Raw genomic sequence first — 27,267 nt, 5'->3', positions numbered from 1 at the left:
TATTAAAGAATGGTGATGGTCAGAAAAGGAACTCTCTAAAAATGGCTCATTCTTACACCCACAGCTCTGTTCTCCCAATGGGCATTGAGAAATCTCTGTTGATTTTAGTGACAAAATTAGGTGTTTTTCTTTCTGTCAGTATTGCTGAATCAATACAGCAATGGGAGAATGAGCTAGAGTCCACTGAAGCATGCGTATCCTTATTGTTAATTAAGATTCTGCCACTGTAATTTTCAGAAACTTCCTAACAAAGGTTTTATTACAGAACCTAGCTTGACTTTCAGATCCCAGGTTGACCTTGCAGGGTTGAGAAGTAAAAAACAAACAAAAAAAAAACCCCAAAACCTTTTTATTTGTACATGGAGCAAATTTGATCGGAAAGAAACTGAGAGTTTAAACATGGAACCCCTCAGTGCCATCTCAAGGGGTGGGATAGAACTGCAGCTCATTTGCTTATGCCCCAATCCTGCAAAGCCCTATGCATACGCTTCGCTTTCATAACATTCATTTCAATGGAACTACTCACGTGTGTCAAGTTAAGCTCACGTGCCTTTGTGAGAGCGAGGCTTAGATCTCTAGAGAGCACTTTCTCAAAACGGTGAGCGTGCATGAGAATAATTAACAGAGATGATCTGCCCAGGTAGAAAATCCAAATATCTAAGTACTCTCTGCTACCAGCCATAATGAACGCACAAAAATGTCAGTAATCCTGTGCATGTTATAAGTGACAGGGACATGTAGGAGTGAGTGAGACAGCAGAGTAAATTCCATGCAGTCTAAGTTCAAGTTTAAGTGTGGTCCTGTTTTATTTGGCCGGGGAGGGGGGTGAGGCGCAGAATACTGCATACAGCTAATATGGACCTTAAAACACATCGAGAAAAGGGGGAGGGGGAGTGCTGATTATTAGGGATAGGCAAATATTTGCAAATAGCTGGAGTATCAGGGCTATCCAGCATACCACTGGAAACCTCTGTCCATCACTGCTACCATGAGACAGTAATGAATCCCAGTGTAATGGGAAGTTAGCTTCTTCACCCTAACCTCAGGGGTGCAGGAAAAGAGAAGTAACATCCTTGCCCTCCTAATCGGACGGAATGTGAGGATTTCCCCCACTGCTAGCAGCCTGGCTCCCTATCATTGGAGGACACAGGAATGAAGGACACCTCCCCCTTCACAAAATCCTGCCTCCCCTTTCAGCCCAATGCACTCCAGGGTGTGTCAGCCCCAGATTTAAAGGGCCAACGTATTCAGCAGCAGTCAAGGGACAGGACTGTTTCAGTCCTCTGGCTGTAACTGAAACATGCAGAAAACTTCTTGTCTCCTACAGAAGTTGCCTGCCACAAGATAAATGCTTAGTAAGTGGAGGTGAAGAGGTTAAAGGCCACCAAGCTGCTACCTCACAAGATGACACCAGGTAAGAATGAGGGACAAGTGGGAGACCCAGGTCTGCTGGGGAGTAGGGGGGGGGAGTGGGATCCTGTGGAAAGGGGAGCAGAGAAGAATGTTCTGCTAGTCTGCATATTAATCCCAACATCAGCCTATTTGCCCATCACTAGTTTACTAAGCGATGCTTCTGGTTTTGCTATCATTACAATGTGCAATGCTATGAAAAACCCTCAAACTAAACTCCCCCCCCTCTTCCCAGCCTATTCTAGCCCCTTTCACAAGACCTATCACACTCGATGGCAGGTAATATGGTTACATGTACAAAGAATTTTTTCCTAGCCCTTGTGTTAGACAGACTTGAGTACAGAGAAGGGATTTCAATGAGCGAGATGTCCCATTACCCAGGAGGCAATGGCTGCCCTTCAACAAAACATAGCAAACAGAAAAACAAAGAGCCATGCTGGAGGAGAGAAGTGCTGCTTCCGCTGGAGAGGCTCAGTTAGACACAGGAGGAGGCAGGCCAGGGCGCCGAGTTTGAATAATTTTTGGCTTTGGAGAATTCTTTGGGTCCTCATCTTCCTCTGTGTCGCTGTCGCAGACGTGCACCACCACGCTCGGGGTGGACTCTGTCCCTGCATGCAGCTCGTACTTCTCCCCTAGAAGCAGGAATAAGTGGTTAGGTCAAAGGTCACCAGTATGGGAGAGCCAAACATTGACTCTGGCCTTGTCTGTCTCCAGGAATAGCCCTAATTCAGCAATCCATGTAGCTGCACCATGGCTGAGCTTTAGGCATAGACAAAAACACACAGGAGTTTGCTTGGACGGAGCTAACAGAGGTTTATTCCTGCATGCCCCTTTCTACACATAGGGGTCAGCACCCCTGCAACTACACCGAAAGCTGGCGACTGGTTACTATGCAAGGCTATTCCTAAGTGTAGATGAGGCCTAAGGGTGGAATCCAGGATAATCTGGACTAGTTAAAAACAAGTTGCATTAGTGTCTGTGCTAGGATTTCCTACTAGTGCAGCCACACTCATGGCTGAAATCACAGAGTAGACAAGGCTTAAATGTATGTGTAAGGGGCGAGATAAGGGTAGCCTAGTGTCATGGAGATGGGCCCAGCTCAAAACCACACTTCCTAAACCCTCTATCAACAGAGAGTTCAGAGCTGGACTCAAACTTCATGGTTGCCCCTTGTATCTAAACTGGGCCAAACCTCAGTACCGCAAGCCCAAACTTCTTTAGACTCTGGGATCATTCAGATCCAGTTACACATACTGCAGTTTGGTCTCATCTCTAATTTCTCTAGCTACTGTATTGGTAGGCTGTGAGGGAGAGGGTTTGTTTATCACTGATAACAACAGTTCCAGCTATAAACATCTCTAAATACCCTTCAGGACTTAATGTAGGCATAGCATCTACTTAGCACTTCTGACAGTCATCATTTTGGCTGACATGTAAAGGATTGAACCAGAGACCACTAGAGCTAAAACCATGAGCAGCTACAGCCTGAGCTAGTGCTCTTCAGCAGTATCTGTAACACATTCATATCCTCTGCAGATCGGGCATGGAGTGGGTCCTGTACCATGCTCAGCAATGGGTTACACACTTACGCAGCACTTTGGATTTTCTAAGTGCTCCGTGCACATTCATTACTTAACCCTCCAAGTTCCCCTGTGAAGGAGGTCAGTGTTGTGGAGGTGAAGATGGAGCTGGGAAGTGAAACGACTTGCCCACAGCCTCAGCGTAAGAGCCAGGCTCAGAACTTAGTAATTCCTAGCTCCAAGTCCTGTGCACCATCTCCTGAACAACGCTGCCTCTGTTCAGTGTGGTACCATGGGGGCTGAAGCTAAGAATAATGGGATGGAATTAAGAAAAAGTAAATTTAAGAAGAACAACAGGAAAAATTTCCAACGGTGAGATCTGTGAGACACTGGCCTGGTCTCCTCAAGGAAGCAGGGGAAGTCTCATGGCTTGGCAGCTGAAACTCAACTGGAGAAAGCACTAGAAAATGTGTTGAAGGGAACAATCCTGGCCTGGCAGGGGCAGACTAGATGACCTATTGGAATAGGTCGTTTCCATCTTTTATGCCTGCAAGCACCAGTGCACTTTATTTAAGTTTGACAAATTGGCTTATTAAGACTCTGACAAACACCATGATTAGCTACTGGCAAACACTACTATGTCTTTGACAAACTATGCTTTATATGACTGCTTTGAGTTAAGAGTGGCCAATGCAAATTTACTACAAATACTCTAGGAGGAGGGCAAGGCACCATATAGCTAGATAAGATAGAACCCCAAAATCCTATTTGCTATAGACTAAATAATTATCACTACTTATTTGTATTTTGCCTAGTAACCCTAGTCATGAACCAAGACGTCATTGTACTAGGGGCTATATAAACAGAACCAAAAAATGGTCCCCTGCCAGGTTTTATAAATTACTGAGCCTGATCCCCAAAATCTTCATTCACATGATTCTTTACACACACCTTTTTGAATAAAAGGTTGCAGGGTTGGGCCCCTATCATTCCAGGTAACTCTGCACCTGCTACAAGGAAAGCATAGTGTTCGTGTTGGTTTGCTGTTCATCCCAGTGAGGTTTATAGGCCTGGGATTAGAGGACAGGGAGCATTTTTATCTGGAGGTGGGAGGCAACTTTACAATTAAGACAGTGAATAACGCGTATAAACTCGGCTTCTTGCTGCAAGAGATATTTTATTGCTGTGATCCCATTAATGCCGACATTAAACTTCTCTATTTTTGAAAAACTTTTTTCTGGCTCCAGATTGAGTAAAGCACTATGGGGCTCGTTGAGAAGCTAAAATGTAAAAAGAGAAACAGCTTGGTCATGGTGTATGGAGAAATGATATGGTTTTGCTTTGCCTCTTTTCCCTGCAGGCTGCAGCTAATTTCTCAGCTATGGGCTGACGTCAATGCTGCCAACCAGCACTGAGGGGCACATTGGTCACTGTCAGCTGCAAAGAGCTCAATGGTGCAGTGCACACACAAAGCTGGGCCATTTCTTATCACACCACATACAGTAACTCACATTCACTGGCCTCTTAAAAAGTAATAATCTCAGTTCAGATGCCACATTCTTTTATGCTCAAATTCCTCCCCAAAAGTTTCTTTCCACTGAAAAAGAGATCTGGAAATAACTATAGACCCTGGGACAAACATTCAGAGGCCTCTGGCACAAGTAACTGCAGCAGCAATTAATGTCACTTGAACGAATCAGGATTCAGTGCTCTCATAAATGGATTCTGAAGGTGTCCAAGTGAAGAGCAGTTAATTGCCCTACAATAACTGAGATCCTCTGAGATGCCGTAGGCAGTGTGGATCTTACCGTAGGAACACAAGCACCTCATGCACATGACACCAGATTTTTCTTGATTAGCAGTATCCATCAGGGCCATCCATGCTGCCAGTGCCTCCTTGTGCTCTTGCATAAGGCCATAAAGGGCAGGGGGCTGCTACAACCCTCCCACAGTTCCCTTACAGTGCAAAGCCTGTGTGGCTGAGGACTCTGAAAAGCAGGAATGGAGGGCTGGTTGTGGGGTGCAAACTGACTACACCATCTCAAAGAACAGTTAGTGACGAGTACTTTTCTTCTTCAAATATTTGTCAGTGTGGATGCCACTGTAGGTGACAGGCAAGCAGTATCCCTCCCCTGAAGTTCAGCTGCACCAATCAAACAGAGATTAAAGTACTGCTGTCCTGAATGTGGTCTCCGATTTGGCTGCCAGGTCAAATACATAATGCTTAACAAAAGTTGGCAGGCGATGCTGCATTGCTGCCTTGTAGATATGAGAGATCAGCATGTATCTGAAGTGTGTGGAAGATGGTACCTGTGCCCTGGTGGAAAGTGCCTTGACATTCGGAGGGAGAGGCTCGCCAGCCAGCTGATAGCAGGTGGAAATACACTGCACAAGCCACTTCAAGGATTCTCTGTGACAAGACACCAATCAAGGCATCAGATATAGCCGAGAAGAGATGGGGAGAGAACCCAAAACATTTAGTCCTACTGAGGTAATACAGAAAGGCTCTGGAGACATACAGAATATGGAGCTTCTTTTCTCCTGCCACTGAGTGCAGTTTCAAGAAGATGACTGATAGAGTAATGGATTGGTTCAGGTGAAATTCCAACTCCACCTTAGGGATGACTTTGGGGTACAGTTTCACCATCCTCTTGTCCCCTTGGAAGGATGTGTAAAACAATCCAGACATAAAAGCTTGGAACTTGCTGACTGTCCATGCTGATGAAATGGCCATGAGAATATCTGTCTTGATGGTAAGGTGGTATTGTGATGCTGGCAGACCAGGTGCCAGCTCATGTCAAGGCCCGTAGGCCTCAACTGACCACTGACAAATGCAGAGCTGGAAACAGGTATGGCTCATCTCTGTGTTACTATTGTTAAACTAGGTATTAGGTTTATAAAAATGTATTTAGTGTTTTGGACTTTATGAAATGCTTTCTGAGTTACCGCATGCATTAATCTCACTTATATCTGTATCACGTTATATGGTAATATTTAAGTGTTCACTCAACCTATAAACCACAGGAGAGAAGCATTAACAAGTATGAAATACTGGTTTGCCACAGGTGTATCTCCTGCCCAACAAAAGAAGGCCCATAGACCCGAGACAAACCATTGTAGAACATCAGAGGAGAAAAGACACCGTTGATTGCACCCCTCCACACCAAAGAAGAGGAGACATGCAGGTGGACTCATCCCATCAGCTTGAACTCTGGGGGAAGGGAATAAAAATCCTTGAATAAACTATCTTTATGCTGCTTGGACTCGGAGGGGCAAGGATTACTAAGCATAAGCAAAAGCTCTGCAGTGCTTGGCCAGGGTAGTCCTAAAGGACATATAAAGCTTACTTATTATAGAAGCTTCTATCAGCTTTTAGAACTTAAGACTTGTGTGTATATGTTTACTTCCTTTAACTTTGTAAATAACTTCTATTTCCTTTAGTTAGTTTATTATAGGACTGGCTACAAGCATTGTCTTTATAAGATCTAAAGTGTAATTGACTTGGGAAAGTGACTGGTCCTTTGGGACTAGGAGTAACTGCAATATTATGGTGATTTTTGGTGTAAGAGACGATCTATCACAAAGTTAAGCTTTTAGGTTAAGCAAGACAAACTGGATTAACCAAGCTGACTATATGGGACTTCATAGTCGGGCTGTTACAGTGCTGAGGAATTCACACTTGATGCTAGGTTGGTGAAATCGAAGTATAGAACTCACAACCAGTTTGGTGGGTGTGCCCTGCTTCTTAACAGTCTGCCCCGAGGTTGGTACTCGGGCTTTGAAGCCACTCCTGACAGCTTGACAGGTATATTGAGTAGTCCCAGAGCAGTTCAATAGAAGTCTTCGTGAGCTTTAGAAGGATGACACTGTGGCCCATAATGAAGTTAGGTCTCTGACTGGAGAGCAAGTATGAAGAAAGCCCCTGAATACCATAGGATGTGAAAAGACTGAGTGTGACTGTACTGGAGCGTAACATGCCAACACTGTAGAAAGGTAGACTTTAAGAGAGTTAAGCACTAGCCCCACGTGTTTTTGGAGCAGGATATGGTCTAAGATCTTTGGTATCAGGGACTCCATTGACTCAATATTATTCTGAGTTGCGCATACAGATAATCTTATCCATTTGGAGGATTAAGTTTTCCTGGTGGAACGTTTCCTGCTCTGCTTAAGAATTTTCTGGCCTGGTAAGGAGCAGTCTCTGTTAGTGTTGCTCAACCAGCCAACATTGCCATCAGACGCAGCATCTGTGGGCCTGGGTGAGATATCTGACCGTGGTTCTGGGTTTCTATGTCAGGCAAGTTGGAAGGTGTATAGGATGCTGCTGAGACATCTGCAGCAGATCTAATAATCAAAACTGTCTTGGCCAGTATGGAGCTATCATGATGACTGAGGCATTATCCTCTATGACCTTGGATATTATCCTATGAATCAGAGGAATTGGTGGGAATGCATACAGGAGTTCAAGACCATCAAAGGAGGAAGGCATCCAGCAGAGAGCCTGAGCTCATGCCTCCTCTGGAATAAAAGTTCCAGCATTTGGTGGTATCCTCTGTGATGAACAAATTTGATGGGAGTCCACGACTGATGGAATATCAGGTCTAGGATGGATGGATTTCTGTAGTAACCGCTCCTGTTTGGTTAGCACGATTCTGCTCAGAAAGTCTGCTAGGTAATTGCTGATCTCTGGAAGATATAGAGCTTGTGGGGTCACCTCATGTTGATGATATGAAACTTAATGGCTTCCAGGCAGAGGGGATAATCACACACCTCCTTGTTTGTTCACCTAATGAATTGCCAACATGTTGTCTGTCAGAATTTGTACCTTAGAATTCTGCAAAATGGGCAAGAAAGTTATATAGGGCTAGCCTGATAATCCTTAGTTTCAAAACATTAATATGTAGCTTCAAAATGTCCCGAGCCCACGTGCCTTGCATTTGGAGGTGTTTCAGGTGGGTCCCTCAGCCTGTCCCTGGTGTGTCCATGATAAACATTATCCTAAGGAAGGGGGACTAAAAATGTCACCTTTCTCCTCATGTTCATGTCTAACCACCAAGCCAGTTCTTGCAATACTTGAGATGAGTCTTCATCGCATTTGCTCATATGATGCCTGGATGGGGCATACATGGATCTCAGCCACAAGTATAAAGCTTACAGGAGAAGTCTGGCAAGTGGCATGTCACATATGCACACTGACGTATGGCCTAATAGCCCCGGATATAGACACACTGTCATTGCTGGTTTCACTTGTAGGTTAAGCACCGAGTGAACGGATAAGAACCTGTCCTCCGGTAGGTAAGCTCTTGCTGAGCTGGAGTCAATCAGAGCACCTCTGAACTGTATTTCCAATGATTACTCAGTTCACTGAAGTCAAAAATCAAAGCTCAGAAGTGGGTCTGAAGATATTCATAATTTTTCAGAGTTTAGCCCAAGCTAAGAACTAGGGGGTTGGACACCTGGCCATGGGCGGTAAGACGGAAATGAAGCACAGAGTGCATGCACAGCCCTGGTGGACACTGATAGCCAAGAAAAATCCAGTGTTGCATGCATGTGGTTCCTGCATACCTAGAGTGGGACCCACTGACAGAAACTCAGTTATGCCCACAAATTATTGTGGATAAAATTTTATATTCACAATTTTTAATGCCTACAAAATCGTGGACCAAAATATGGAAGTCTTGTTAAGGCTGGACTGCAAATGAGGCCAATATAACTAAGTTATTGGAACACAGTCATGTACAATCAAAAGGACTTTTAGAAAAATAGAATCTGGTGCTACTTTTAATTGTTATTTAGGTCTTCAAAAAGAATACTACTAAGGTACTATTAATAGCTCAGATACCAAGGTAATAAATAAAGGATGAAAAAGACAGATCTTCCCACTTTTTAAAGGGACACCATCAGGCCAAAAATCATGGCCCAAATCCCCAGCTGATATAAATTGGTGTTTTGGTGATAATCTCATAGTCCAAGTTAGGTTTACAGACCTAACGAAAATGGGAGCTATGCCAGTTTACACCTGCTGATTATTTAGATTGTGGTAGTGCCAAAATACGCTAGGCTCTCTCCAAACACAGAGGATAAGCTAGTTAGGATTTAAAATTAGAAATATAAAAAGATACTGTCAGATAGTGTGATGACTCAGCAGAAAAACACAGTGGCAGTCAGCAAGGTCTCTACCTCAATATTTAACAAAATAAATTAATCTGATCAGAATGAGAAATGAGAATCTCCCCACATTGATGTTCACCCCACTCATTCTGGGTGTTGAAGTCTAATTTCCCAAAGGCATTTTCCTCCTCCTCCTGTCTTCCTATGCATCTAATTCAAGAGGACTGAAGGTTAACCTCTTGTTCACCAAGGAGATTTAGTTAACAGGTATGTTTGAAATGAAGGACTGAAACAATCCCTAAGGAAGCTGACTATTATAAATCTGCCCCATTTAGTACATTACTTAGTACTCGGGTGTGAGGGGAAACTGACAACACCACAGCCAGCGACCATGACTCATTTGGAAGAAATGTGTTTTTAGTTTCAAAAACCCTCTTCTAAATCCTCAAAGTGGGGATTATGCTTTAAATCTTTATTAAAACATACTGGACCAAATTCAGCTCCAGTGCAAGTGGGAGCAACTCCATTGATTGCAACAGATCTGCACCTGCTTAGCCCAGGGCTGGATTAGAGTTGTTGTTTCAACTTTAATCTGAACTATTTATTTTTAGACGGCAAGAATTAGACTGGCCCAAATACTTTACTTTAAATATAGTACAGGAGGCAAGCCAGTCTAATCAGCCTTAGGCACTAGAAGAGTTAATGAGACCTCTATACTCACAGATCCTGTGTTTTTGGAAGGGCCATCCATTTACTTACTAACTCTTGCAGCCAAACCTGTGAGTTTTAACATGCACTTCATACACACCCAAAGTAAAGGTAAGAGCAGACAGCACGTTCTGTCCTGAATAGAATTTTATGTTTTTTTTGTGAAAAGATGAGTTGAACTGATATATTTATTAAAGTGGGGGAAAATTCTGCGAAAACTTTTTTACCCAAATAATGTATATTTGGGAAGACCAAAACATTTCGTGATTTGTATCAAATTCACAGAATTGTTTCAGTCACAAAATTAAAAAAAATTTCATTTTGACATTTTAAAAACAAAAAGTAGGGCTGTCAAACGATTAAAAAAACCACAATTAATCACACACTTAAAAAAGTAATCGTGATTAATCGCAGTGTTAAACAAAAGAATACCATTTATTTAAATATTTTTGGATGTTTTCTGCATTTTCAAATATATTGATTTCAGTTACAACACAGAATACAAAGTGTACATTGCTCACTTAATTTTTGATTACAAGTATTTGCACTGTAAAAAAAACACAAAAGAAATGGTATTTTTCAATTCACCTCATACAAGTACTGTGGTGCAATCTTTTTATCATGAAAGTTGAACTTACAAATGTAGAATTGTATACAAAAAAACCTGCATTCAAAAATAAAACAATGTAAAATTTGAGAGCCTGCAAGTCCACTCAGCCCTACTTCTTTTTCACCCAGTCGCTCAGACAAACAAGTTTGGTTACATTTGCAGGAGATAATGCTGCCCGCTTATTGTTTACAATGTCACCTGAAAGTGAGAATAGGCATTCGCATGGTACTGCTGTAACTAGGGTGACCAGATGTCCCAATTTTATAGAGAGAGTCTGGATTTTTGGGTCTTTCTTATATAGGCTCCTATTACCCCCCACCACCCGTCCCAATTTTTCACACTTGCTGTCTGGTCACCCTAGTTGTAACCAGAGTTGCAAGATATTTACATGTCATGTGCACTAAAGATTCACATGTCCTTTCATGCTTCAACCAGCGTCCATGCTGATGATGGGTTCTGCTTGATAACAACCCAAATCAGTTCAGACCGACACACATTCATTTTCATTGTCTGACTCAGATGCCACCAGCAGAAGGTTGATTTTCTTTTTTGGTGGTTCAGGTTCTATGGTTTCCACATTGGAGTGTTGCTCTTTTACGACTTCTGAAATCATGATCCACACCTCATTCCTCTCAAATTTTGGAATTCACTTCAGATTCTTAAACCTTGGGTCGAGTGCCATAGCTATCTTTAGAAATCTCACATTGGTACCTTCTTTGCATTTTGTCAAATCTGCAGTGAAAGTGTTCATAAAATGAACAACATGTGCTGGGTCATCATCTGAGACTGCTATAACATGAAATATATTGCAGAATGCAGGTAAAACAGAGCAGGGGACATATAATTCTCCCCCAAGGAGTTCAGTCAGAAATTTAATTAACACATTTTTTTAATGAGCGTCATCAGCATGGAAGTATGTCCTTTGTAATGGTGCCCAAAGCATGAAGGGGCATATGAATGTTTAGCATATCTGGCACATAAATACCTTGCAATGCCAGCTATAAAAGTGCCATGAAGATGCCTGTTCTCACTTTCTGGTGATATTGTATATAAGAGGATGGCAGAATTATCTCCCATAAATTTAAACAAACTTGTTTGTCTTATCAATTGGCTGAACAAGAAGTAGGACTGGTTGGAGTTGTAAGCTCTGAAGTTTTATATTGTTTTGTTTTTGAGTGCAATCATGTAACAAAAAATCTACATTTGTACGTTGCACTTTCAGGACAAAGATTGCACTACAGTACTTGTATGACTTGAATTGAAAAATACCATTTCTTTAGTTTATCATTTTTACAGTGCAAATATTTGTAATAAAAAAAATACACTTTAATTTCAATTACAACACAGACTACAGTATATATGAATATGTAGAAAAATACAAAAAATTTAATACATTTTAATTGGTATTCTATTGTTTAACAGTGCGATTAAAACTGCAATTAATTGCAATTAATTTTTTTAATCACAATTAATTTTTTTTAGTTAATCGCATGAGTTAACTGCGATTAATCAACAACTCTAACAAAAAGTGTTTTGATTTTTCAATTTGAAACAACTTTTCATTAAATGTTTCATTTTGGATGGAATGAAATGTTGTATATGACCCAAAACAGTCCTCCTCCTCAATTTTTCAGTACAGTCAGGGAACCAAAAAGTCAGTTATTTGCACAGCTCTGGTGTTTGTTGAACAGTTGCGCAGTGAGACAGGTTCATGTTATCAGGTTCCCACATTAAACTGTCACTTACTTGTAATATTTCACTCCCTGATAAACCCTTCTCCCTCCCAGCACAGGATCTTGCGGGCCTCATTTAGGCACAGACAGACAAGGTATGCTACAATCTTCCCTCATCCCATCACCGATATCCAGGTTTCGTATCCACTTTCCTACTGAAACCCATCTCCCTGCCCTAGTGATCCCATTCTCTCCTGCCTCCTAATCCCCACCCTCAATCTCCTTTTCCCTTCTCCTCAACCTCTCCTCTGGCTCCTTCCCCTCACAATTCAAGCATGATCTGATCACCACCACCCTGAGAAAGCCAATGCTTAACTCCACCTCCCTCTTCAATCACTGCCTTCTTCCTCTCTTCTTTTCACTCTCAAAATCCCTGAACCTGCTGTTCACAAAAGCTACCTCAAATTCTTTTCCTTCAGCTGCACTCAGGATCCTCTCCAGTCAGGAGCTGCCTTCTTTACTCCACTGAACCATAATCACTGAGGTGTCCAACAGTCTTTTCCTGGCCAACCTCAGGGTCTTTCCTCCACCTTCATTCCCTTTGACTTCTCAGTTGCTTGCGACACTGTCAATCATAACTTCCTTTTGAATATCGTGTCTTGCTTTGGCTTCCATGACTGCGCCCTGTCCTTATTCTCCTCCTGCCTCTTGGGTGATTCCTTCAGCATCTCCTTTGGTTGGTCTTCCTCCTCTCTCCCCTTAAATGTCCCTGGCCCCCTCCTCTTATTCTTTATTTCCTTGTGTTAGGTGAATTGCAATTGTGCAATCATTTATCTACATTATAGATTATCTAGCAAGCTATCTAAAAAGAATGAATTAAGGAAATACATGTCATCTTATTCAGAAAAATATCTTGGTTCATCAAATAAATTCTATGAGCTCTAATCTGCCTGGAGGGAAGGATGCACAAAAGAATTAAGTTATGATGTCCCCTTGAAACACCAGAAAATGCTTCCAATGAACTCCTAGCCCTCTAGAAATACTTACATTTTCCTCTACTGTATTAGTTGACAGAAAAGAAAAACAGTACAAGGGGACTTAAATCTCAACCATTATACAATGAACCTAACTACTCAGATGGGAATAGGAACCGTTTGCTTCAGCGACATTAACCATGAAAGGATTGGTGACCTCTGATGATTGCACACACAGCATAATAGCACAGGAACAGTCTGGTAATGTTTGAGAATTTAAAAAAAATCATAAAAAAATTAATAGCACAAGGTTTTATATTGCTTTATGAGGCAGTATCATGGCCTTTCAAGGATGGGCTCCTCTTGAACTATGAAGCTGTTATTGTCTGGCAATGGATGTAATATGTGTGGTTGATTAATTAGTTATCAAGGCAGAGTAGCGGTATTTTGCAGCTCTCCTGTCCTCTGTTCTGAATCATAATCTAATGTTAATAGGTCCAGAGCAGTCAGCTCCATGTTAAATGTGTCATTAGTATCATAACAACATCTTACATTTACAGCCTTTACAAACGATACAGGTCAGATTGGGTCTGGTCTGTGTGTGGGTGCAGAAGGTAGGAGAAGAGGCATATGGAGCTAATCCCGTACTGCACATCTAACACAAGGGCCTTCCACAGGTGAGAGGCAGGAATTGGTCCCCGCTAGCACAAGAGGCAGGGCCACAGCCTCCACTGCCCACGCTGGTCGGCAGAGCTAGACACTTCCTGAGCAGGGAGCATCCCTCTAATGGACAGCAAAGCAGGCACAAAGCCTCTCAGAGCAGGGCTACTTGCACCACTTCCAGCCTAGGCCTGTACAGTAACTCCTCGCTTAAAGTCGTCCTGGTTAACACTGTTTCGTTGTTACGTTGCTGATCAGTTAGGGAACATGCTCATTTAAAGTTGTGCAATGCTCCCTTTTAAAGTCGTTTGGCAACTGCCTGCTTTGTCCTCTGCTTGCAGGAAGAGCATCCCGTTGCAGCTAGTTGGTGGGAGTTTGTAACCAGGGTGGACTGGCAGCCCCCCATCAGCTCCCCCTATCAGCTCCCCCTTCCCCTAAGTTCCCTGTGCTGCAGCCACACAGCAGGTTATCCAGGCAGTTCAGCTGTCCCTCCCCCCACTGCCATGTGCTGCTCCTGCCCTCTGCCTTGGAGCTGCTCCCAGAGACTCCTGCTTGCTGTGCAGGGGGGTGGGGGGAAAGGGCAGGGGCTAATGTCAGGGTGTCCCCCTCCCCGCTGCCCCTACACCCTGCTTACCCCTTCTCCATATAGAGCAGGGAGGGGACACGCATGGAGAGAGACAGAGACAGCTTGGGGCAGCAGCTGCTGTCTCAACTTCCTGATCCACTTAAAAAGACAATGCACTTTAGAGTGGGTCAGCTTACTTAAAGGGGCAGTGTGCATCTCTCTCGCTCTCCCCCTCACACACAAGGTGTGTCTGTCTCTGTCTGCTATGCTGTCTCCCCACCCTCCTGTTCGTACTGCCTTGGATGAGAGGCTACATTAACAACGTGTTAACCCTGGAGAGTTCAGCTGAGTGCTAGTTTATCATTTAAAAGCAAGGCATTCCCTGGGAAATATCCCTCCCTCTTCCACCCTCTAACTTCACCACCTTAGCCAAGCTTCACAATCATCATAGCTGTGAACAGTATTAAATTGTTTAAAACGTATACTGTGTGTATATCTATATAATATAGTTTTTTGTCCGGTGAAAAAAATTTCCCTGGAACCTAACCCCCCCATTTACATTAATTCTTATGGGGAAATTGGATTCGCTTAACATCGTTTCACTTAAAGTCACATTTTTCAGGAACATAACTACAACGTTAAGTGAGGAGTTACTGTACCTCCCAGGCCTGGTTCTGAGCAACATGCTCCCATTATGTCACCAATGGATTCATTCCCTTCATCTGAGGAGGTGGGCTACACCTGGCACAGGTGAGGCTGAGCCCCAGCCCCAGCCCCAGCCCTCTTAGAGTCTGTCTACACTGCAGCTGGGAGCAAGCCTCTCAGCTTGGATAGACTGAGTTGTGCTAGTGCAACTTGAGCTAGCATGCTAGACACAGCAAATGTGAGCACTGCAGCTCTGGCGAGACTTCAGCTGCCACCCAAGTGCAAACCTAGCATGCTGGGTAGTTCTGAGCCACAGTGTCCACGCTGCTATTTTTAGCACACTAGTTCAAGCTCTGCTAGCACAAGTCTGTCTACCCAGGCTGGCAGACTCACGCCCAGCTGCACCATCGACGTGCACTTAAAGGGCCAGCTCATCCTGTGACAAAGTCTCATTTCCTGCCACGACAGCAAGTGAAGACGTGAAGAGTTGTCTGTAAGAACACTGGTCTGAGTCCATCTCACCAACACTGCTCTGACACTCTTTGGACTTCTGTGGAGTAGTCCTGATTTACACTGCTGCAAGAGGCCATCTGAACCGCTGAGCTTATCATCGCAGCTTTGGACTCTCTTGTTGTTATAGATATTACGTCTCTTTCTCCATGCATAAGACCATTTCAGAAACATGCTGGTGAGATCAGTTGACCAACTAGAATTACTATTTGCCTTTTTAAAAAAGATTTGTGGATATATTTAGATGCACAAAAATGTTTCTGCTTTCAGACTCCTGCCTCAGCAGATGGCTTAGGTGTGGCAGGAATCCAGTGTATCCATTATCCCCAAGTGAAGGTGGTAGATGACCAAAAATATATCGTAGCCACAGGGCTATTGATTTGTCCTGAAATTAGTCACCACAACTGAGGCCTACTGTGAAGTCATAGTCATTTGAAAGATACATAAGAATCCAACATAAACCACAATTTCCTTTCTCAAGGTGCGTCAAAAGGCATTCCCTTTCAAAGGCAACGAGCCGGATCCTCAGTCACAGTGAACTGGCATAGCACTACTGAAGTCAGTGTAGCTATGCAGATTTACCTCAGCTGAAGATCTGAGATCTTTATTTTTGTAGGTAACCCTAGCCTACATAATCCAGGGTAATATGGATATAATCAGCTGATTATTCAGGGATCTTCTCATAGGCCTGGGCTACACTGGGGGGGGGGGGGGGTGTTTCAAACTAAGATATGCAACTTCAGCTATGCTATTCGCTTAGGGGGAGGGATAGCTCAGTGGTTTGAGCATTGGCCTGCTAAACCCAGGGTTGTGAGTTCAATCCTTGAGAGGGCCATTTAGGGAACTGGGGTAAAAATCTGTCTGGGGATTGGTCCTGCTTTGAGCAGGGAGTTGGACTAGATGATCTCCTGAGGTCCCTTCCAACTCTGATATTCTATGATTTACCCGCCGTCTTCATGGCAGCAAGTCAACCACTGTGGCTCCCCCGTCAACTCCACTTACTCCTCCTGCCGAGCTGGAGTACAGACATCAATTCAGGGATCAATTTATCACGTCTAGGTAAGATGCAATAAGTCGATCCCCGATGCATCGAATACTACCCGCCGATCCGGCAGGTAGTATAGATGTACCCACAGTATTTAAGTTGATGGTGAATCTGGTCCTCATAATCACAAGGCTGGAGTGTGCACTAGAACAATGCCTTGCCATGTTGCATTGAGCGGTGCAGACTGATCTTGTCTTTCAGTGCCAAAGCATGACCCTCCATCTCCTATTTCCAGGGATTTCCTACAAAGCTTTCTTCTGACTTGTCAGGAAAGATTTCTTTTGGGGGTTTAGGGGAGGGGAAATTGTTCTAATAAGAGCTTTGAAGGTGCACAAGGGAGAGGTATTAAACTTGCCATCGGATAAATTATGTGGAGACTAGAGAAGGACTTGAAGACCAGCCCAGAAGGTTGGAAACTATGGCCACATTGTCCAGTTATGGGATGTGTAAGGGCTTAGAGACTAAATCCTGCTAACATTTACTCTCACAGAATTCTGCTGACTTTAACAACTGCCCATTGCTCAGAATGTTTCCACTGATGCCTCCTGACTTTCCTGCACTGTTTTGTGGTTTGAAAGGCACTAGCGTTTCTAGTTTTTTTTTTCAGGTTTATTAAATCACACATTTTGTACTTAAAAATCACAACTGCAGTTTCATTAAAGAGTTAAAATTGGTTTGTTTATATATAATGTACATGATATAAAACATGTATCAGTTTTAGGGCCCGATCCTGCAGCCCTTACTCAGGGCTAGACTATGTATTTTCAACTGTAGCTGAGTCATGCTTGGAGGAACTATGGAAGAAATAGTGACTCAGTGGCACAAGATATCCTGGGGCACCCCAATTACACATGGCAGGTCACTGTAATTTGCTACAACCCGTTTCAGGGTGACTTTTACTCCCACCTTGTGACCAGCCAATTTCACAGGTCAGCACTGGCAGTGCTGGGGATAAAGCATGGCTCCACCTATTTCCTGTCCCTGCTGCCCTTTGCCTGCTCGGGGGCAGGGGGAGTGGTATGGCTGCATAATCCATGTGCTCCCCTCCCCAACACCTGGAACTAAGATGTAGGCATCTCCTAACATACGCTGTGCAAGGAAGGCGGAAGTTTCTGATTCTCTTGCAAGACTGCATTAAGGCTAGTCACAATCTAGTCCTTGAGTGAGTAGACTTTACCCACATGAGTAGCTCCCCTGACTTCAACAGGAATAAAGGCTGCAGGAACAAGTCCTAAAAACTGGTCTTTGACAGACCTTGGTTCTATGAAATAAGTGTCCCACACACAATAAGGTATCTGTGCATGAATAACTATATAGAAGTGAGTAACTGTTTGCAGGATCATTCCTGTAGCTCCCTAGTCAGGATATAAAGTAGAACCTGGCTAGCGGAGTATGCACAAGGCCAGACTGAATGTGGGTTCTGATACTGGGGCCAAATGAAGGCACATCACAGAGTTGTGGGAAGAACTGTGCAGGAAGTGAGGGTAGCGACATTTTGGGAAACAAAAAGGGGGAACGGAATTTACTGTCCAAGGAGTTTTGCTTTCTTTGAATGAGGAGAGCTCTGAGAAAGTGTGTGTTATTTTCTGTGAATTTCCCTGCAGAATGCTCCCCAACCATCCAGAACTAGAAGGCGACAGAGGATCACTGGGATAACATCAGCCTAGCAAAATTCAACTTATTTTTTCGAATCACCATTTCTTTTTGGTGGGTGCATCTTCCCTCTGTTATGATCATTGCTGGGGTGGCTATGTAGTGTTTGTACCTGGGTTCATACATTGACAATCTCGTAAGACTGGGCTAAACAAAGACTAAATCAATAAACATGCCGGGCAACAGCAATACTCCACAGATATGTGATGCTTTCCCCTTTGTGATCTACTGTTTAAACAGGAGTAGGAAAACCCCAAATACAGACGGCCCAAAGAGGGTCAGACCAAATGCAGAGATTTTCATGGACAGCCACGTAACACACAGGATTTTTTTTCCTTCTAACAGTGTCAGCATTTTTTAAAAAAACACAAAAAACCACACAAACAATAGCCTTCTAATCTTAGGTGCTGATGGCGTACCACTGATGGCGATAGGAGTTTTGACATAGTTTTTAATGCCAGCAGCTTTAACTCCTAAGGTGACAAGACTAGCACAATGTTTATGGGCCCCACTCACATCCTCAAAATAGGGCTGAACTAGGTCTTAAGTGAGCACATAGGGCTTTGTGCTGACCTTTTGCACAGGGATAACTTTCACTCTAAGTGAATGTGGCATTAGTGGGGAATATGCATGTGCATCCAATGGAAGAAATGAACACAGTCATTAATATGGGGGTCTAAGTTATAGTGCATTCCTTTTATAATACCTCAGGGCAGGGATTTCATATTTTCTCTGGCACTTTTAACTACAGCAAAGTCTGTTTTTCACAGAGTAATTAGTGTCAGTGTACAGATAAATGTTACAGACGTGGGAGTGTCATTCAGATAGGAGGGATTGTGGTCTAGTGCTTAAAAGGGACAGGGAATCAGGATTCCTGGGTTCTGTTCCTGGCTCTGTCACTGGTTTACTGCAAGGCTTTACTCAAGTGACTGCAGCTCAGTCTTGACATTTGTAATACAGTGATACTGCTTACCTATCATTCCAGGCTGTGTGAGAGTGAACTAATTAATGGTTGTGAAGGACTCAGAGATCTCCAGTTGGAAGGTACTAGATAAGGATGAAATTCACCCCACTGCAGGGGGCCTTGCTTAAACCCTTTAAATTCTAAGGCCTAAAACCAGTTAATCTGTAATCCTAGCTGTCTCCATCCCTGGGCAGGGGAAAGAAGCTAGGAGGATTCACTCAGTAGCAGATCCTTGGATTCACCTCTATCCCATGGCTCCTGCTGGGCAGGGAGACTCCACAAAGTTGGGGAACATCCCATAAGTGGCCCCTTGAATCCAGCCCTTCCCATTGCCCAGAGTAACTTCACTGGTTCTGCTGCAAGGGAGCTTCTGTGAAGGCAGAGGCTACATTTGCCCGTAGGTACCTATAATTACTACTACTATTCTGCAGCTTATTCACTTTATTTGGATTAAAAATTGTCTAGGTCCAGTGTTGGGACTTGACTCACAGTGAAATCAGTGGGTGAAACTCGTCCTGTGCAGAAGACCAGCACAAGCGTAGCTATGCACCTTTGAAATCTAGGCTTGGAAGGATTAGATTTTTATCTGTAAATGTCCGTAAATGTCGATTTCACCATGCATACACAAACTGATGGCAAATATTTCCATTGATAATCAAAATATACGATCGGCAAAGTAAGCAAAATGCTGCTTGAGAACTTAAGAATCAAGATCCAGTGATTTAGACTTTTGAATTTGGCTGATTACAAAAGATTAGTGAATGAAAGTAAAAACAGGTCTGATTTGCTGGTTTAAGGATATTTTAATTGGTATATTGTGACCTGCGATGTTGACAATTTGTGTTTGCAAAGCTTTAACTTTTTGAATCTCAGCATGCGTCATTAAATTGTCTGAACTCTCCATAATTTCCTGTAATTGTGAAAATGTAAACAGAGAAAAATCTAAAAAATGCTTTACAAGAAACCTGGATGTTATCGGTCAACATTATACTACAAAAATATAAAAATAAAAACCCAACTCTGCCAAGCCCACTAAGCTCCCATGTAAGCTTTCGTACTTCCACTCTTGGCACGAAACAGTAAGTGGGACTTAAGTGGCGCCTGGGCCTTGTCCTGAATTTCTGCATGGGGTGAACATCACCCAATCAGAATACTCAGGGGAGGAAGGGTTGTGGGATCCAGGCCCTTTCATTGTTACCTCTTTGAAATCATATTGTAAAACACCCCTTCCTTTTGGGGAATAAATAAACCACAATTAAGATTTTTAAAAAGGGTCGAGACCTGTTGGATACAATGAGCATAAGATGCTGCAATGGCAGGGCAGCATGTTTCAAAGGAGACGGTCTGCAGAGGATTGTGTTGTTTTTTTAATGAAATACTAAATATAGCGAGAGCACAACTGAGGACTGCAGTGCTGTTTTAAGATCTCCTCTGCAGTTAACTAAAATTGATCTCCTGAACAAATGCTAAAAATAGCAAAGCCGGCGGGGAGGGGGAAGAGCAGACAATGACTTTTCATATTGCTCCCTGCAGGCTCCTTAAATGAGAGTGAATATGACCTTCGTGCAGCACTGTCCCAGAGTGCAGAATAATGAGCGATATTTCACATTTCACTGCTCCAGGAATTGATTTATTACCCAGCTAGCTAGAGGAGTCATTTACATGTTTCCATTTATAATGTCGCTGCAGCAAGGGGAAAGGAGGACTCTTTGTTTTCCTTTTATTTAGAAGCGTAAAGCATTGATGCTGGGAATAATGGACTGTAATATATGGATTGATAATCCCCATCTGCAGGAAAAACCCATAAGAGAGGACTAAGAGGGAGGAAATGTCTTGGAGATTCATCTCCTGCAGATTTCTTCCCTCTGTTCCATTAGGGAAGGTGGGTGTATGGGTCCCCACTGCTAAAAGCTATGGGATAGTCCCACAACCCTCGTGGTGCCTGTGGGGCACGGGAGAGGTGGAGACAGCCCCGTACCTCCATGGACTCCTGTTTGGCAGGGCAGTTTCAATGAAGTCCCACTGACAAGGCTTCTGTAAATGGTAGCTGTTCCCAGAACAGTAAAGGGGCATCCACATTAGAGCTGGGCAGGAAATGGTTTTCCTGTCCTGTGCTAATTTTTAAGATTTTTTAAAACATTCTCATTCCAAAGAGGATGAAACATTGAAATGTTGAAAATTTTCCCAAACCAAAAATCTGAAAAAAAAAATTTTTGATTCTGTTTGATTTAAATGTTTGGTTTTGATATAGACTTTTTTATATTTTTTCACGCATTGTTTTACTGTCAATTACCTTGTATTTCTAAATGAAAAATCATTTGGACCTGAAAAAACAGAACTTTTTCATTTCTAAAATATTGAAATGGGCTGTTTTGACAATTTTGATTTTTTTCCCCCCCAAAACGGGAAATCTGTCTGAACGGACTCTTTCCATGAACAGCTTATAAAGAAACAGATATTTTCCAATGAAAAATGTGTGAAAAAATTCTCAACCATCTCTAAACCCCACTGCCCACATTAAACCAGGTTATACATTGTCAGTCTGCCTTCCACTTTCCTGGGGACCACAACTGACTCCCCCACCTAATAGCTTCTTCACACTTCTTTCAAGTCTCCCCACTGTAACCGAAGGGGGCTGTTCACTGGTTAATTCTCTTAATGAACAATCCCCACAGAGTCACACTCAGAATTCTGGTGCGTTTTGCTATCTCAGAATGGACCTGACTCTGGGTGAGGCTAGGTCCCTGGGGTCCCCATTGAGCTCACACCACCCAGAAGAAGTACATCATCTTGCAGGACTAGGCCTGATTGTATTTGTTGTGAGGAACTCAGAACTTGATCAACAGCATTTATTCCTGCCATTCTATAATCCAGTGTATAACCCCCCACCTCTCCCACCTACATTAAAAGCAAACCAGTGCAATGGAAACATTCTGTGTGATCATCCTCGGGGTCTGTCCGTGCATTCTCCTCTGATGCCAGTCTGCATTTTAGACTGTCAACTCCTGGGAGCAGGACCCATATCTCTGTGTCCTGTACAGCACCAAGCACAATGACTGAAGTTAAGAAAGAATAATTATGCATATAGGTAAAATTCATCCCGAGCAGAGAGCCAGTGCCAGGCCTACAAATTACTTAAATCCCACATGGACCCTTGAATTTAAGCAGTATATAAGCCTTGCGTGGCTCTCTGCACAAGGGTGAATTGCATTCTTAGTTATTTATCTTCACTCTGTTTCCAGTCTGCTTACGCCGACACATTCCCATACAGGAGAGCCGCAACGCTTACCTGGTCCTAGTTTAGAAACTGCATAAAGGAGGTCGTAGTTGATGACTGGTGTTCCATCATCTATTGGCTGCCACCCTACGGGAGGGGAGGCTGGAGGTGAGATGAGAAACTGTTTTGCGGGCTGCGGTGGAGCCAAATGAAGCTTGTCCCCATCTGTCTCAGAGGTCTGAACCTTTCAAATGTGTTAGAAACACACATTATTTTAGTGTAGGGCAGGCAAATGGAACAATGATTAGACAGTCACAAACTTCAAAGAGCAGATACTGCTGATTGTTTGGCAGCATCTGTGAAATGAGTGACGAGTCTCAGTCAACTTTCCTGTGCACAGCTGTCAAATCACAAAGGCCACTGCCACAACGAGCACTCTTGCTGGCAGTCTTGGCAGAGAGGCTAAGGACTGCATGGGCCTGGGAACAGAATCATCATCTCATCCCTGCTAGAGGTGGTTCCTCCAAGGCAGGCACATTGGGTGTGGCTGCATGAACCTCTGCCCATAATGTTCCTACTCTGCAGATAAATGCAGGGCTTCCACCTGCAGAGTTGTTCATGAATAGATTTTAAGACCAGAAAAGAACTACTGTGACCATCTAGTCTGAATTTTTGCATCACACAGGCCAGAATTTAACCCAGTAATTTCTACATCAAACTCGTAACTTCAGGTTAAACCAGAGTTTATCTTTTAGAAAGACATCTAATCGTGACTGAATGGCTTCAAGTGATGAAGAATCTACTATGTTCCTAGGCAAATTGTTCCAATGGCTAATTATCCTCACTGTAAAAAAATCTGTATTTTATTTCTAGTCTGAATTCATCTAGTTCTAGTGAGTGGAAGACGAATCTCTTTATGCCTTTGTCTGCTAGATTACACACCTTTGTTCAATCAGAAATCATCTCCCCCGGAGGTACTGTAATAGAATGGAGGGGTTTCCTGCAGGCCCATCCTGTTAGCAGGTTTCAGAACCCTGCAGGGAACTTCAGGTTTACTATGTACTCACTGGGGCAGGAGTGGCTTAGACTCACTACTGAATACAAGGAAGGTGGGGGTAGCCTTCTGGAAGAGAGAGCGAGGGCCTGGGACAGGCAGGTCCTGAGGAGAAGAGGGAAGGGCACATGAAGTATAATTTTGGAACTATCTTTTTGTTAATAAATCAGAATGCCAGGGAATGACATTTGGACTCTACAAAGAGTGCACAGTTTTAGTCTGGACCTGAGGAAACTCAGCCATGTTACCGGAGCCTTTTATGAGTGTTAAAAATACAGGGTCAAATTCTGCTCTCATGTGTACCAGTGTAAATCCAAAGTAATGCTACTGACTCTAGAGGAGTTGATCCAGATTTACACTGTCATAACTAAGAGTGACATTTGGCCCATTCACTTTAAAATACTCAAACATAGCTATTATTTTCATCTGATTTTATAGAACAGTGTTTCTTTGGTAACACAAGATCATAGAGCAGCTACCCATTAAGACGTAAGGAGAGAAAGGCTTTCATGTCAAAAGGTTCTCACCTGTGAAAAGTATAGTTTTAACTTCTTCCCTCTGAACTGTGTTTCATGCAGCTCTATCCTGGCCCGAGCAGCTGATTTAGGACTGCTGAAATTTATCCGCACACGTCTGAAGCTTTTAAACAACTGGAACGTCACACAGTCATCATAGGCACGGAACAAGCCCTCAAACTTCTCCTGTAAATGAAAAGGCCCTGGTCACGTTAAGGAGCAACTTTGCGTTCTGTCCTGCCAAATCTGAAACTTGCTATGAAAGCGAATGACAAAAACCAAGACTGATGCGATTAACTGTTTATATGGATGATCATCGAGCAACACTGTGACGGTCATGGTCATTCTTAGAAGTCAGGGTGTAAACAACGAATGACATCATTGACATGAGTGTATATCAGTCGTAATTCCAATGGAATCACACTAGTGTAAGTGAGAGGTAAATCAGGTCCACAGTAACCTTATTGAAAAGACGTAGGTATCATTTTGTATCCAAAATTATCTTTGTTTCTCCAGTTTTAGTACAATGAACAAGAACAGGGCATATTTTGACATTTGGAACATGCAAAATGCCTCCTCTTGTCAACTGACCACATCTCCCCAGGGTCTGTTATTTTTTAAGTCCTTTTCATTGCAGGTCATGGGAAGGAAAGGGGGAAGGAAACATTCGCAACCTCTTAGGAAACTAAGCTCTGATCCAGACTGCCGTGGTCTGGTTCTTTGTGTGTCCAGAACAGTTACTGAGCTTCTATTAGTTTCCCTTCCAGCTCTGTGTTGAAGCATAACTTTGCCACTTGCTATCTCTATTTGTTCAGCTGTTACCCATTACATCCACTCAGGTGCATCAATCCCCAAATGATCAACCATGGGTATTGTGTTAAAAACTATGAACTATTCCACATATATGCAAATCATGGTATCTATTATTGGCATTTACAGTCTAGCCAAAGCCCACTGAAGTTAATAAAGTCCATTGTTTTTCGTTCCATTCTTGCTTGCTTTTTCATACAAAATCAATTAAAAGAAATCAGACACACAAAAACTGATAGAGCCTTAGTGAGCCATCCAAACGGATTATCAGAACAGTAACCGTCAATTTCATGGTCCTGATTTAAATGAATCACCAATTTATAAGAAAATAAATGTATTCTCTGTAACTCTATAAAAGTTGGGTTTTTGTATAGTCCACTTTAACATAACACAAAATGACATGTAGGAAAGTGAAATCAGAGTTATGCCGGGGTGAAGTTAGCCTGCTACTTAGACTTTTAAAAAAAAATTGGATGCATTTACAGCATCTTGGACAAGCAAGTAATTTACTGATTTCTGCTATCCCATCTATAATTCTGCTGGGCCTTTATTTTGCCCAGATCAGAGCAAATTTTGTCACTTCTAATATTTTATTGCTAATACAATCCATATTGCCCAAAACAAGTTGGTAAGAAACTGAGAGAGAGAGAGATTAATGGAGGCAATGGCAGTGTGGAAGCAGGGAAAGAAAGAGAGAGTTGAAGTGCAGCCAGTTAAGTGTTAGGGCTTGGCTACACTGGAGAGTTGCAGCGCTGGTGGTGGGTTTACAGCACTGCAACTTAGTAACTGTTCACACCTGCAAGGCACATCCAGCGCTGCAACTCCCTGGCTGCAGCACTGGCTGTACACCTGGTCTGCTTGGGGTGTAATGATTGCAGCGCTGGTGATGCAGCGCTGCTCATCAAGTGTGGCCACCAAAAGCGCTGTTATTGGCCTCCAGGGTATTAGGAGGTATCCCAGAATTCCTGTCCACATCAAACCGGAAGAATGGCTGAACTCCGAGCTCCCCGGAGCTACTTATCTAAAGAACAAACACAGCTGCCCTTTGCTCCAGCGAGTGAGTGAGGATGGGGAATTGCTTTGGAATGTTCACAGCTGTTTGCTTGAGGAGAGAGGGGAGTCCGTGTTGAGCAGCTGCTTATGTGGTCTGAAGGCTATTTAGGAGTGCATAATTTGCATTTAGTGAAGAGGGGTGGGGGAAGGGGTCAAAACTTTTAAAATGATTGAAGGTAGGTGCTGTGTATCTTCCAGTCCTTAGAACTTGAAGGGCAGGGAGCTGAGAACAGTGTCAGCTCCAAAAATCCACTCCCTCTGTCTCCCCCACGCTCCCTGTCACACTCCACCCCACCCCCCTCTTTTGAAAAGCACGTTGCAGCCACTTGAACGCTGGGATAGCTGCCCATAATGCACCACTCCCAACAGCGCTGCAAATGCTGCAAATGTGGCCACACTGCAGCGCTGGTAGCTGTCAGTGCGGCCACACTGCAGCGCTTTCCCTACACAGCTGTACGAAGACAGCTGTAACTCTCAGCGCTGTACAACTGTAAGTGTAGCCATACCCATAGAGATAGAGCAACTGTTGAGCTAAGTTTTAGCCTAATATTGCGAGACCTGTAAAAGCAGGGCTCACATCAGAAGCGAGTGGAAAACAGCAGAATAGTCAGTTGACATAGCCTTGAAATAACAATGTTTTAAGAAAAGAATGTGAGAAAATACTAAAATAGATAGCAAATAGCCTAAATAAAATGCAGATGTTTTTAATTAATGCACGTCACAAAGAGGAATAAATGGCTTGTGTGATTTTGCTCGTATTTTGGAGAAACTGAGGCAGAGATGTTCTCTGCCAGCTGTATTTTTCCCCTGCAATTGCTTGAATAAAGATGTCTCTGATTTTGTTGCTTCCAACCTGAGAGTGGAGTTCGTTTATTCCACAGCAGGAACATGCTACAATGATCAACACCCCTCACAACACTCCCTTCAGCATCCATGGATCTTACATATGCCTATCACAACATATGGCATATCTCCTCCAGTGCACTAAATGCCTCGACAACAACTATGTGGGTGAAATCAGACAATCACTAGGCTCTCGATCGAACTCACACAGGAAAATGATAAAAGACAAAAACACCCTGTCACCTGTGGGTGAACACTTTTCACAGAGCTATCACTCTATATCTGACCTATCCGTCCTCCTTCTCAAAGGAAATCTGCACAACACTTTCAAAAGATGAGCCTGGGAGCTTAAATTCATAACTGCTGGACACTAAAAATTATGGACTGAACAGAGACACTGCATTTATGGTTTATTACAACAATCTGTAACCCACTTAACTCTCCCACCCCTCCTCTTCCCTCCTCATTTTTGTCCTATGACTGCAAAGGTGTTAACGGGCCACTCTTTTCGTTGAATGGGCCCTTGGAATATATGCTAGCTACTTATGCTAAACCATCTTTCCACTTTGCATTTAGCGGTGAGCTCAAAGTACCTTTCCCAGACCTGAAGAAGAGCATTGTGTGGCTTGAAAGCTGGTCTCTCTCATCAATGGAAATTGGTCCAATAAAAGATATCTCACCCACCTTTCTCAAATATCCTGGGACCAACACAGCTACAACTATACTGCAT

At 43.1% G+C, this 27,267-nt stretch overlaps 1 protein-coding gene across 4 annotated transcripts in view; it reads right to left on the bottom strand.

The window, feature by feature from the left end:
• Window positions 1-279: 279 nt before the first annotated feature.
• Window positions 280-27,267, bottom strand: part of RCAN2 (regulator of calcineurin 2) — a 194,104-nt gene continuing 167,116 nt past the window's right edge. For all 4 annotated transcript variants that reach the window (XM_050951001.1, XM_050951000.1, XM_050950999.1 and 1 more), the window contains 3 exons: window positions 23,844-24,017; window positions 22,335-22,506; window positions 280-2,042 (listed from right to left, as the gene is read on the bottom strand). In XM_050951001.1, the coding sequence (XP_050806958.1) occupies window positions 1,882-2,042; window positions 22,335-22,506; window positions 23,844-24,017 (507 nt within the window). In that variant the 3' untranslated portion in view covers window positions 280-1,881. The remainder of the gene's footprint in view (window positions 2,043-22,334; window positions 22,507-23,843; window positions 24,018-27,267) is intronic.

This window comes from Gopherus flavomarginatus, chromosome 4 (genome assembly GCF_025201925.1).
Source record: "Gopherus flavomarginatus isolate rGopFla2 chromosome 4, rGopFla2.mat.asm, whole genome shotgun sequence".
Lineage (NCBI taxonomy): Eukaryota > Metazoa > Chordata > Testudines > Testudinidae > Gopherus > Gopherus flavomarginatus.
Note: the sequence above shows the minus strand (reverse complement) of the source record. Positions and strands in the feature narration are given on the sequence as shown.